Source organism: Eucalyptus grandis, chromosome 8 (assembly GCF_016545825.1).
Source record: "Eucalyptus grandis isolate ANBG69807.140 chromosome 8, ASM1654582v1, whole genome shotgun sequence".
Taxonomy (NCBI): domain Eukaryota; kingdom Viridiplantae; phylum Streptophyta; class Magnoliopsida; order Myrtales; family Myrtaceae; genus Eucalyptus; species Eucalyptus grandis.
Window position 1 is genome coordinate 33,434,359 of NC_052619.1, and position 12,181 is coordinate 33,446,539.

General features: G+C 39.1%; 1 protein-coding gene across 1 annotated transcript; it reads right to left on the reverse strand.

Moving 5' to 3' along the window:
* Positions 1 to 650: 650 nt before the first annotated feature.
* On the reverse strand, positions 651 to 11,925 carry LOC104416979. Its single transcript, XM_039299889.1, has 15 exons — positions 11,600 to 11,925; positions 11,442 to 11,510; positions 4,413 to 4,551; positions 4,022 to 4,279; positions 3,586 to 3,760; positions 3,354 to 3,415; positions 3,090 to 3,253; positions 2,910 to 3,007; positions 2,344 to 2,402; positions 2,123 to 2,257; positions 1,809 to 2,044; positions 1,546 to 1,705; positions 1,253 to 1,328; positions 1,121 to 1,171; positions 651 to 868 (listed from the first exon to the last, which is right to left on the reverse strand). Exons 1-15 carry the CDS (start codon positions 11,923 to 11,925, stop codon positions 651 to 653), a joined length of 2,226 nt encoding a protein of 741 aa, XP_039155823.1.
* Between the last annotated feature and the right edge of the window lie 256 nt (positions 11,926 to 12,181).

Below are 12,181 nucleotides of genomic sequence, written 5' to 3' on the forward strand. Positions count from 1 at the left end.
AATTGACCACAAAGGGTTAGGACAAATAAATGAATCGGCACGCAGCTTATCTCATGCTTCAAGCATATCAAGCAAGGAAACTCAAAAGTTTATTAGTCAACTTGAAGAGTTGATTCATCTATTTTAACCCCAATCTATGTAGTTCCTGACGAAATGCAATGCCCATAATTTCTACATGCAACTAAGGTGTTGTGGGCATTAATCGAGTCATGCCATGATCGGGGATCTCGGATCTAAAATTTTCTAAGTTTGACCGGTTCGGAAAATTCAGGTGGTAACATACATGTTCCCTTGATATGTAAATATCTTTCATTGACTCATTTTTTTTTAAGCGATCCAAATGTGCCGAAAAATAAATTAAAATGTTCTCCTTTAGAATGTTTTCTAGATTCTCATTTTGAGTCAAAACGAGGCCCAACTTCATCGCTAACATGACTGACTTGAATCCTCGATCGACAGAACCTGCTCCTCTAAATTTGCAGCGGGGCATCTTTTTATTTTCCCACATATTTCTCGCCTTGTTCCATTGCATGATTCTCAGATTAAGCAACATTCGTTCTTCACAATGATGCCAATGAACGGAAGATGGTAATGGGAAAAAAAAGTCACAGAATTCGAAATCAAAATTTACTCGCAGTCATTTGTTCTAATTAGCGACAGTTTAGGACATATAGGGCACAGTCATGTGAGTCCACCGATAATGATACCGAGTACAGCGTTGGGCGGTCAATCCTAGTGCCGCTCCATATTTCATAGCCTGTACAAGCACTGACCGTCCGACCGGGAAGCGCCTTGGCCAGGTCAGAGACTAGTGCTGATATCATCATGTCGTATGAGTTCAGGTTGAAAAACGCCAGAAATATTTCTCCTGCGTTGATGTAAGAACAAAACTGAGACCAAAAAAATGTCTACAAAATGTTCATACTTGCTTGAATAGATCGTGTGGCAAAGTTATTGAGAACTGCTGATTAGGCCATTGATACTTTGTTCGAAACGGGATCATATTGCATTTTGTTCCGTCTTAAAAAGTGTGTAGATCCAAATTATGTTGTCCTTAAGGCTTTAACTGGGGGAAGAAGGGGGCCAAGAAAGAGAGAGAGGCAATTAATAAGAATCAAACCTGATCTTCCAGTTGCGATCCAGGACCGAGCTCCTGTCGCATCAGCATTAGCTGCACAAACAATATGTCTGTAAATAAGACAGACAAAACATTAGATTTCCGGCTTTGAGATCAGCAAGCCTTCTTTTTAACCTTTGACATTCTTCATTTTAGCGCACAGTCCAGAATAGCTGCTCATCAGCGTCCCATTACCGTGAAACTTCCACATCTGTCAAAATTGAACATTCAGCATGTTATCTTCTGCATGACTCTAAGCTGGACAATAGAGTCTAATTTGAAGACAAATAAAGTGGTGCAAAATGTTGCAATAGCCTCATCTACTTGATAACATCAACAGGTTCCAAAAATGCAACAAGTACGGAGTCTTCCTAATTGTGTCCAAAATTCGTCTTCTGAACTAATCTTCAACTAATAGTTAAAAATACCTGATTAGCATTCCGCGTGCAGGGGGAAGATGAGCCTCTTGCAAACTCACTAGATGTGATTTTGCGTTTCGGAGATGCATCTAAGCAGAAATTCATATTTTCCGAAGCTAATAAGTGGAGTATTCCCTGATATTGGCTCCCATACATTATCTCTTGGTCTCTGCTACACAGCACATACATATAAAAATACCTTTTGAGTTATGTAAAATACAGGATAGAGAACAGCAAATGAAAAAGATCAGAAGTAGGAGAGCATTTTATACGATTCGGCTAAAGAATTTGTCTTGTTTAGGCAAAAGGGTTCTCCATGTCTATTCTCCATGTTCTCTTTCCAGCAGATCCGTTCAAGATCTTGGTCCAGCTCTTCGACCATCCATCCGTTTGCTTTTTGATCTTCGCAACTAGTCAGACCCAATGACCCTACCTCTGACTCTTCCACACTTGTCGGGGAACTTCTAGACCGCCCATGTAAGCTTGACGACCCACTGATATACGGGAACTGTAAAATAATCCGCATAAGTAGCCTAAAAGTGCTTTGAAATGACTGTCTTATCAGATCTTAAGAGAGAGTACATACCTCCACATTGTTTGAGCTGTAGGAATTTATCTCAAGCAGAGTAGGATTGGTGATAAGACCGAAAGTAGTATCATCGATATTCCTCAAATCTCCACCAAACATGAGGGGGGACTTGGCGATTGACCACAAAGTCACCTACAACTTTAATCCGTTAGCATGAAATCTGATCTTCTGATTGGTGCAAATAGTGAAGTGAAAAGAAATCTTCATTAAACACAAACCTGAGTTCTTTGCTCCTGTATGGTAAGCCTACATGCCCTATGAGGGCCTTCATTTGAACCTAGTTGTTGAGAAGGTTTTCACTTTAGCAATACATCACTCCATGTACGTTTCAAAGGCATTGACAAAGAGTTCACATATGCAAGATAATCTAAAACTGCTAAAGTTACATAAGGAAGGAGCCCAGGTAACCTCTGGCTACTGAGTGTGCCATTTAATTAGGACAGTGAAGTATCGAACTACCCATGTGCCGCATTCTAAAATAAAAGGCAACTTGATGATACAGAAGCTTTCTCATGAGCCGTAATTTTCATGCTAGGGCAAATAAAATTAGCTTGCATAAGCCACTCTGAGAATTCACTCTTCATGTGCAACTCGGACAGAGTCCAGAATGTTGAAACCCCAAAGGGGCAGTCGAGGCATAACCTTCGAGGGTAAGGACTTACCATCACACCAAAGCCTCTCTCCGGCTTTTCAGTGCTTATTAGTCCAGCCAATCCCTTAGGGGTACGATGGAGCAAAAGACCTTCAAGTTTATCGGAGAATAAGACAAGCCCAGTGTTATTACCTGGATCAGTGAGCCATCCCAGTGGTAGCATATCAAGGTCAGGCCATGATGTTCCCAACAAGCCACCGGAGCCAATCATTTTAGCAGCAGCAAAGTCCCTGATGAACAAAAAGTTATGAGAATATCAATAGGTGGTCCATGTCCATGACGTTTGCACTATACTGTGACATGTTAAATCACCTTGCAACATCAAAATGTGCCGCAACATCTGCCCATGTATCCCAATCATCCCCAGTAATTCTGTACATGTTGCTCAATCCACTTACTGCCTTTGCCATATCTGGTGTCGCAGTAGTTCCAGGAGAAAGAGAATACAGGATGGGACGGTCAAGCTCTTTTAGAATCTGTGCAAGGCCACGCCAGATATTGGACCCGCTTCAGTTTTCATTTGCAAAAAGGACAAAGTGAGTCGGTCAATAAAAGATAAAACAGCCATCACATCACCTCGGAGATGTAGGTGATCTCATTTCTATTCAGATCGGCACCAAATACACAGTCATTTTTTACTGCATCAAAAATAACCAATTAGTATTAAAGATAGTGATTGAAGTGATTCAAAAATTAAGTTCTTCTACAGTCATTTATCTATTCATATCATTGTTTAAAACTAATTGAAGCAGTTTAAATTTAAGAGGTTACTGTGGCTGCGAAATACACAAAAATCGTCATCACTCACTGAAATCAACGCCCCACGATGCATATTGCTGATAAAGTGACCTCAAGAAAGCCTTCCCAGCTCCTAAGTCAGTATTTACACTCATGAATCCATGTGGCATCCAAACACAAGTCTGTTCCTTTAGAGCTATATCTTGTGCGTGCCAAACCCGACCAGACTCTTCATATGCACGTCCCTAGTAGAAAAACAGAATGGAAGTGAAAAACAAATTCCAGAGAAAGTGAGAGTCACACCTTAACACTCTTCCTAGGACTATGGGAGCAGATCAGTCGTCTAGATCATTTGATGAGAGTGAACATGAATAGTTTAAAGGAACTCACCCTAGCGAGGACTTTTAACAGCAATGAGAGAATTTCCTTTTAATCTAGTCTACAAGAAGGCTTTGTGCAAGAAGGAGAAAAATCAGCATAAGAAACCTGGAGTAAAACAAACAAACCGTGGTGGTATCCAGGATAGGAGAGTTAGCATTGACAGCTTGCGTGCTTATTCCTCTCATGACATGAATCCCAAACTTCAGCCCCATGCTATGGACTTTATTTGCGACTTCAGTGAAACCATTCCCACCGCTAGACGAAGGCCATCGATCTGGGTCAGGCATCATCCTTCCCCATTGGTCAATCTTATCAAATCCTTGAGAATCAGCGTCAGCGCCTGGTACTTTTCTTCGGTACCAAAGGTAGTCGACAACTGCATACTGCATATTTTGCAGGGAAGACATGAAAAGGAGGATGAAAAAGAAATGCTTTAGTTTCACTAAGAATCCTTCACTATTCTAGATAAAAGCCAAAAATTCTATTGGTGGACTGTCGCGGTAGTGTGGATATAACCTCATATCCTTGAGCAAGTAGCTTCTGGGAAAGGATCTTGGCATTTTGCAGAAACTCTTCTTCGGAGATGATCCAGGAAAAGGAATCATAAGAATTCCAACCTCTCGGTGGGGTGCTAGCACGCTCTACAGACGAGACGCTGACAAATTGAAATTAGTATTACCACTAGCTTCACCTAATTAGAACTACTGAATTCTTCACATGTTCAAGAAATTTGCGACCCACTGAATTAACATCTGAGCCGGAAACACATTACCATAGGCACACGCAGATTCCAATGAAAGTTATTGTAAAGATTAGTGTCTTTGCTCACGAACATTTACAATGTTGTCAAAATTCATCAAAGCATTAATTTTGCTAGAGATATTCAAGCCCATCTTTGTTAGAGCCACCATTATTCAAGCAATATAGCAACTGCAGAATACAAAACGCAGAAATTGTCGCAGGGTAATCTATATCAAGCAATTCATAACAAAAAATTTACAGAAAACAGGTGTATGTACTCGGATAATCCTCTGATTAGCCCATCCTTCGTCTCACAAATACCCTCACTGAACTCAAAATGGAAAATCCGAGACTGACCGAGTCATCATAAACAAGCACAGACATGAATAAATCAGTTTCCCAAGATCTCTTGGACCTTGCACGGAAATCACATGAGTCCGTTTTGCATTATATGTCCAAAACTTGTGCACGGATCTCGCAATGAATGTATCAACCTCCATTTCTACGTCTTATCATTTCTCCACCATTACAGAGTATAATTCAACAGAAAGAGCCACCAGAGCTTATTAGATAAGTTGGTAACTTGCATTACCGGATGAAAAAGGCAACGATATTTGTCACCATATATTCAGAACCGCCTTTCATCTAGTCGTGCATTAAGCAAAAAGAATACAAAATCTGATTTGAATTCGCAGTGAACAAGCACGCAAGGAAGGTGAATGTGATTCGAGCTTCACCTGGCAATAAGGAGGAAGAAGCAGAAAGAGAAGGAAATGAGGGAAATGGAGAGGGAGAGCTTCATCCCTGAGAGCTTGGTTTTGGACTGTAACGCAGGAAAGCAAAGAGAGGAGTGTCAACTTTCGGTGTGTTTCGGAATCACGCATACAGTGATCAGTAGCATGAGTACGTGGATATATATATATGTATGTACCTGGGTTGATATGAACATAGAATGTTGACTTTCGAATGAAGAAGAAAATCCTCCAATTATAATTTGAGATTGACTTACAAGGAAACTCGAATGTGATTTTGCTATAATTTGTTGATCTGACATATGGAAGTTTTCCTTCATTCTGTGAGTGTTTACTTCTTTTGTTGATAATTAAATGGCAAACTGAATCATGTACCTGCTGAATAATGAAGATGGCCAAGAAAAGTTAATAAATGCCTGCTGAGTAACATTGACTTTCTAATTAAGAAAAAAATCCTCCAATTATAGTAGGCTAATTTGAGATTGACATATACATGGAGGAAACTCGAATGTGATTTTGCTAATGAGATTTATAATTTGTTGATCTGGCATATGGAAGTTTTCTTATCCAAATTTTAGCGTATTACCTATTTTGTCCTCTACGTAATTAGAATTTTTTAATTCTGTCAGTCTCCACTTCCTTTGTTGATAATTAAATGGCAAACTGAATCATGTACCTGCTGAATAATGAAGATGGCCAAGAAAAATTACTAAATTCCTGCTGAGGTTTTTTTTTTTTTTTTTTTTGGTGGATTAAAATCCCCAACTATACCCATTGTAACACATTTATTCAATTTTTTTTTGACATAAAAAATCTAAAACTTGTACATATCTGACACGTTTATCCCTCGTTAATGTTCTATTAGATGATTTTTCAGTCAAAATAATGTTATTTTTATTTTACTCAAGGCACATTGGCGTTATGTTCACACCATTTGCTTTGTGGCGCTTATGTATGCAGATTTTTAACAGTTCTTATTTACAAAATTTTGATGGAAATTTTTTTAGGAATAATGTTTCACAATGGGCATAATTTATATATTTTTTTGGCAGCTTTTACCCTTTTAAGAATAGGCTGTGTATTATAGTTAGCAATTAAAGATAATACATTCACAAGTATCCGATGTTTCATTTTCGTTAGATCAATGAAATTTCACATTCAATAGTTACAATCTTATCAATTGAAGATTAAGTCAAGTTTACATTATGTAAATTGAGGGGCCAATACTTTATTGAAACGTTATTCAATTATATCGAAAAATGTTTTGTAACAACACGAAAGGATATGAGTAGTCAACACGATCATGAGATGCAAACACGAATTTTGAGTTATGAGCGAAGGTGATTCCTTTTGGTGCGACTATGGATTTTTTTTTTCACCCTCCAAATCTTCACCCATCTTTTCTATTGCCCTTCCAAACTTTGGTATTTGCACTTCTAGAATTGTCTTTCCAAGTTCCCAAAAAAGTGATAAATTATTATATAAATGCTAGTTTAGTTTCATACATTTTAATTTGATTAATTTAGTTCTAAATCTCTTGACAATTTGCCAATATATATTTTTAGCCAAATTTGGTTGGAGATCATTAATGAGGATGTTAGCCATGCCATGTAGGAAAGCTAATATAGAGATGGACAGTTTTTGCATCTTTATAATTTCTTTGAATTATTTATTATTTTTTATTACTATCATTATTTTTTTCATTGTGGCCTGTGAGGGCCTTGCTAGCTGCCTTGCCCATGGCTTAAGAGGCCGCAATGGCCTTGCCCAAGGCCTTCGTAGCCTTGTTGGCCTGGGTAAGGGCTAACAGGGTCATTGGAGCCAACGAGGGTTCACCAATCAAAAAAAAAAAAAAAAACAGAAAAAAAAAAATATCAAATTCAAAAAATAATTTTTTTTACAAAAATTGTAAGAATTGTTTATATTATCATTGGTCGTGCCATATAGGACGATTAATTTTCCCATTTTCTTTTATTTCCCATTCTTTACTCAATTCCTTCGCCTTCATAGACAACGGCCCAATTTTCTTTATTTATACTTGTAGTAAAAGGAAAGAAGATTGGAAATGTTTTGCCTCGTTAATGATCCTTTCTTACTCTAATCAATTAAAACAGTTTTTCCTATTCTTTTTTGAGGTATCACTTTCTCTATTGGGTGTACTTTTATCCTACGTTTTGTAGACTTTTCAATGCCTAATATCACTAATCTTTTTAATTATAGGGAAGTTGAAGGTTGTCCATTTTCTAACTTGTTTGAAACTAGTTTAACTTTGCCCGGGCACCTCGATTTCATGCTTCTTCTTGTCTCAAGGCATTTACTAAGATCAAATACAAAGCTTAAAGTTTCTATCCAAACATGAAATGCCAACCAATAATGCTCCATTTATTTTTTGAAAAATTTGACATTTTTGAAAAATATTTCCAATAACTTATTTTTCCAAATAATAGAAATATTTTCCAATTTTTGGTTGAAATATGAAAATGAATAGGATATTAATTTTTGTCTTTTGGAAAGGAAGACTTGTCTATATTTTTTATTATACACATGCTACACTTGATATATTATCAAATTTTTTGAAAAGGTTTTATCAAATTAAATTTTCATAACATAAAAACTTCTATAGATTCTAAATTTGTGTCTTTTTTTTTTCTTGTGGAACTCGACCTTAGGAGCTTATATTGCAAGCTTGGCCTTAAGTGCTTAGCTCTTAGGCCCGGCCTTAGGTTACACTGGTTTGCGCCAAGGTCTTGGACCCAGCTATGGGGAACTTGAGCTCGGCAATTGAGACCACGATACTTGGACTTGACTGATGATGACCCAAGCGCATGCACTGACATCTTAGGTTTGCCTTTGAGTGACTAGAGCCTAGCCACTATGGTCTAGAACTCAAGTGCCGAGGGCTTAGGCTTGAGTGTCAAGGTCCAAGCCTTGGCCTCGATGAACTTGGGCCAAGCTATTGGGGTGGCTCCAAAGCCTAGCTACCGAGCAATAGCCCATAATTCTAAAGCGTAGCAACTAGAAACCAGAGCATGGGTGCTAGGACCTGTGCATGAACATTGTGATCTTAGGCTCAACCTTCAGGGACTTGAGCTTGGGTGCTAGGGTCCTAATCTTGATTGTTGAGAACTCCGACTAGGGCATTAGGACTATGTCCTTAGCCTTGAGGGAGTTAGGCTTGGTTAACGGGGTTTCTTTGGCCTACCCACTAGGGACTGAGTATGGGAGTTGGGACTAAGGTCTAAGGCCTAGTGGCTTGGGCACACTAGGAAGTTTGTCAAGGATCTAGGTATGGGCACTTGGGTCTCAACCTAATTTTGATCTACTTAGACTTGTGTACTAGTGACTTCGACACTAGAGCTATGTACCAGGGGGCAAGGCTATTGGGGACTCAGGCACGGGCAAGAGCATTGACGTCTAAAGCATGGTTGAATGAGAGCGCTATTATGAGCATTGGAGTTTGGGACTTAATCTCTATGGATTTGGGGCCTAGGTGTCAATAACTAAGGCAATGAAACCAAGCTCTTGAGCACAGCCACTAGGGGCCTGAGCACAAGCATTGCTGTCTTTGGCCTAGTCTTGAGGAAATTGGGCACAATCTTTGTGGACTCGAGTTCGTTTGTTGAGGAATTGGGCTTGACCTCAATAGATTTGGGTATGGGTGCCAATGACTTGAATGCAGGAATTGAGTACCTAGGTATGGTTGTTGGGACTTGGGCATAGGCATCGAGGTGTTGAGCATGCCCTTGGTTGACTAGGGTCCAAATATCACTAATATGAGTATAGAAGTAGGGTACTCTAGTTAGCATCGTTGGGGAATTTGATATGGGCAATTGGATCTTGGGCCAAGCCTTGAGGGACTTGAGTCTAACATTTATGGACTCATGCCTAACCACTGAGGAATCAGGCATGATCTCAATAGACTTTAGCTAGGGCACTAGTAACATTAGCTTAAGAGTCGAGTATTCAAGCATTACCATTGAAGACCTACGTACAAGCATCGATGTCTTAGGCTTGGTGGTTGAGGACTAGGTCATTAGAGTCAGCATTTTGGTGCCTAGACGCCAAGGTATTTGGTGTAAAGGTCGATATTCAGTTGTATTTTAGAAAATAACCTCATTTAGTCGTATTTTGGAAAATAAACTCTAATTTTCAAAAGTAGAAATCCTTTTGTCAAATTTAAAAATACATTGGTGGGGGAAGACTAGTTTAAAGATAACGCTAGAGGTGGACCAATAGTCCTCAATCAACACGGGTTTTGCCAAGCTCTTGTCTCATGATGTCAGGATTTTCATTTTCTTTGATTAATCCTACGAGAATTTTATGTGATAAAGAGTTACCACTAGCTCATTGGGGTTGGCTAGGAGCTTATGCAACCAAAGAAATAAGTATGGGGATGTGATTACTTTAGTTTGTTTGAATCAACGCCTTTTTGGTACCCAACTTGATTGACTTGTTTTCTAAGATGTCCACATAGCCTTTTTAATTAATTATGAACCATAAGGGATAAGTACACTAGAAGTGCCAAAAGTTATGCATGATGCTCATTTTAGTGTCATTTTTTTTTCGGATTACTTAAGTACCGTTTTTTTTTAATAATCACTTAAGTGCTAATTCTGATTTGGATTGCTAAAATCTGATGTGGCCATATATATATTTAATTTCTTCAGTTGATGTGGCTAGCCAGAATGCCTAATCAGCATATAGACCATAAGAGATGTTGTCCATAATGTTTGACCCAAAATATAAACCCTAAATTGCAAATTGAAAAAAATTCCCCATAACAACCCTAATTGATTTGTCCCCGAAATTGAAACCCTAGTTTGATTTGCCCCCAAAATCGAAACCCTAATTGGTGAAGCAAGGATAGAAGGAGTGAATGGTTGGGTTGAGGATAGAGAGGAAGCTATAGACGACGAAGGTGGGGATTAAGCAGTATGCAAAGGACTTGGTTTCCCTCGCAATGAAGAAGGGGAGCGTTAATGGCTTCATGTCAAACTTGGTAGGGAGATCATGTGGCTACACATCCTTTGCATAGGAGAGGATGGGTGGGCGATTGCCATGGCATCCCGGAATAAGGAAGAAAATTGCCTTTGCGAGTGACTAAGGAAGAACATGCATTTTTGTTTTTTTGGGAATAGAAATTTTATACAATTACCAAATACCTAAAGAAGAAGGAGGAGGAGGAGGAGGAGGAAAAAGGGAAAATGTAGTAAATTATTAACAAATTAAAAGAAATTCTAAGTCACAAAAGAATGTGAGGATTATACCAAACATATCTTTATTATGAGAATAGAAAATTTATGTAGTTATCAAACACTTGAAGAAGAAGAAAAAGAAGAGGAGGAGGAAGAGGGAAAAAGGGAAAATGTAATGAAATTATTAACAAATCAAAATAAATTTTTAGTCATAAAAGAATGTAAGTCTTACCAAATGCATTTCAATTCTAGAAGTAAATTTTTTTTTTTTATATATTTATCAAACTCTTTTGAATGCTTAGAAACTCGTTCATGGAACAAAAAAAAAAAAAAAACCATTTCTAAGTAAAAATTATTCTTGGGAATAAAATAGTTGCCAAATGCACCGCTAGTTTACTTATTGCGAACGTAAAGGTTTCTTCCATTAAATTGATCATGCCATGTTTTGAATGATTATGTATTGACACCTAAATTTGGTCATTTTATTAAGGGCTTTATCACATAAAAATTTAGGGACTGATTTTTAACCCCTCAATAAAAATTAATTTTCCTTAAATTGCATCACATATAGATATTAGGAACTTTAGCATTGCTAGTATCAATTTTTTTAAAATTATTATTAAAAGTTTAGTTAATTAAAATAAAAGTAAAATAAATAATTTTCATCTAGTTAATTAAAATAAAAGTAAAATAAATAATTTTCATTAAAATGCATCGCGTTTGTTTTCATTAAAATGCATCGCACCTAGACATTAAGAGCATTTACATTACTATAACTGATTATTAAAATTTTCAAAAAACTTTGCCCGGTCATTTTCTTTCTACTATTCTCTGTGTGTCTTTTCGCCTGGGCCAACCCCAGCTTCATTTCCTTTTCTCCAAGCCCAGCCCCCGTGCTGGTCTTCTTCCTCACGCCGGTCACGCCTCTGCAAAAAAGAAGAGTACAGGTCAAAGAGAGGAAAAGGATGGCGAGCGACAGAGGGCAGTGCGATCCGCGGGTCGGGGCCAGGCCGACCGACGAGCTGGTGATGGCAGAAGCCATGCGCGCTGGCCGGTGCCCTCAAAAGGGGGACGTTCTGGTTTTGGGGGCTTCTTGGGAGAATTTTGCTGGTTTTTGCTGAGAGGGAGGGAGAGAACCGAGAGTGAGCAGGGGGATGGATTGAGAGAAGGCAAGACCCAGGAGCCGAACTTCGTTCCTGGACCAGCGCTACTTGCCCATTCTTGACCACCGTCTTTGTCCACGGTTGAGCGGAGGTCGCTCTTTGAGAGACGGAGAGGAGGAGAGAGACGGCGAACGCAGAGTGAGAGGTCCAAGTGACTGAGAAGAGCAAGAGAGGGCATCTCAGCCGCGCGCAGACCCGTCCGACGACCTTCCCGGCGACGTCCTCAAGCTGAACAGGTAAGCTCGGGTCTCCTCGCGTCTTGTTTCTCGGGCGTGCCGGATCGGAGCTCGTGGACGTCCGGCTCACGCGTGCTCCGGCCCTCGTCGCCTTTACATTTTGTTTCCGATGTCTTGTTTGTCGTGTGTCGAAGATCCCGATATGGTCTGAGCTTCGGTTGAGCCATGAACACCTCGTTATAGTAGCAAGCCTCAAGT

Excerpts from the sequence above, each read along its gene's own strand:
- LOC104416979 (XM_039299889.1), bottom strand. The coding sequence starts at position 11,925 with ATGCCCTCTCTTGCTCTTCTCAGTCACTTGGACCTCTCACTCTGCGTT. Across the intron at positions 3,008-3,089 it reads GCACATTTTGATGTTGCAAG|GGACTTTGCTGCTGCTAAAA; the intron begins GTGATTTAACAT and ends TTTGTTCATCAG. Across the intron at positions 1,329-1,545 it reads GCACGCGGAATGCTAATCAG|ATGTGGAAGTTTCACGGTAA; the intron begins GTATTTTTAACT and ends CAATTTTGACAG.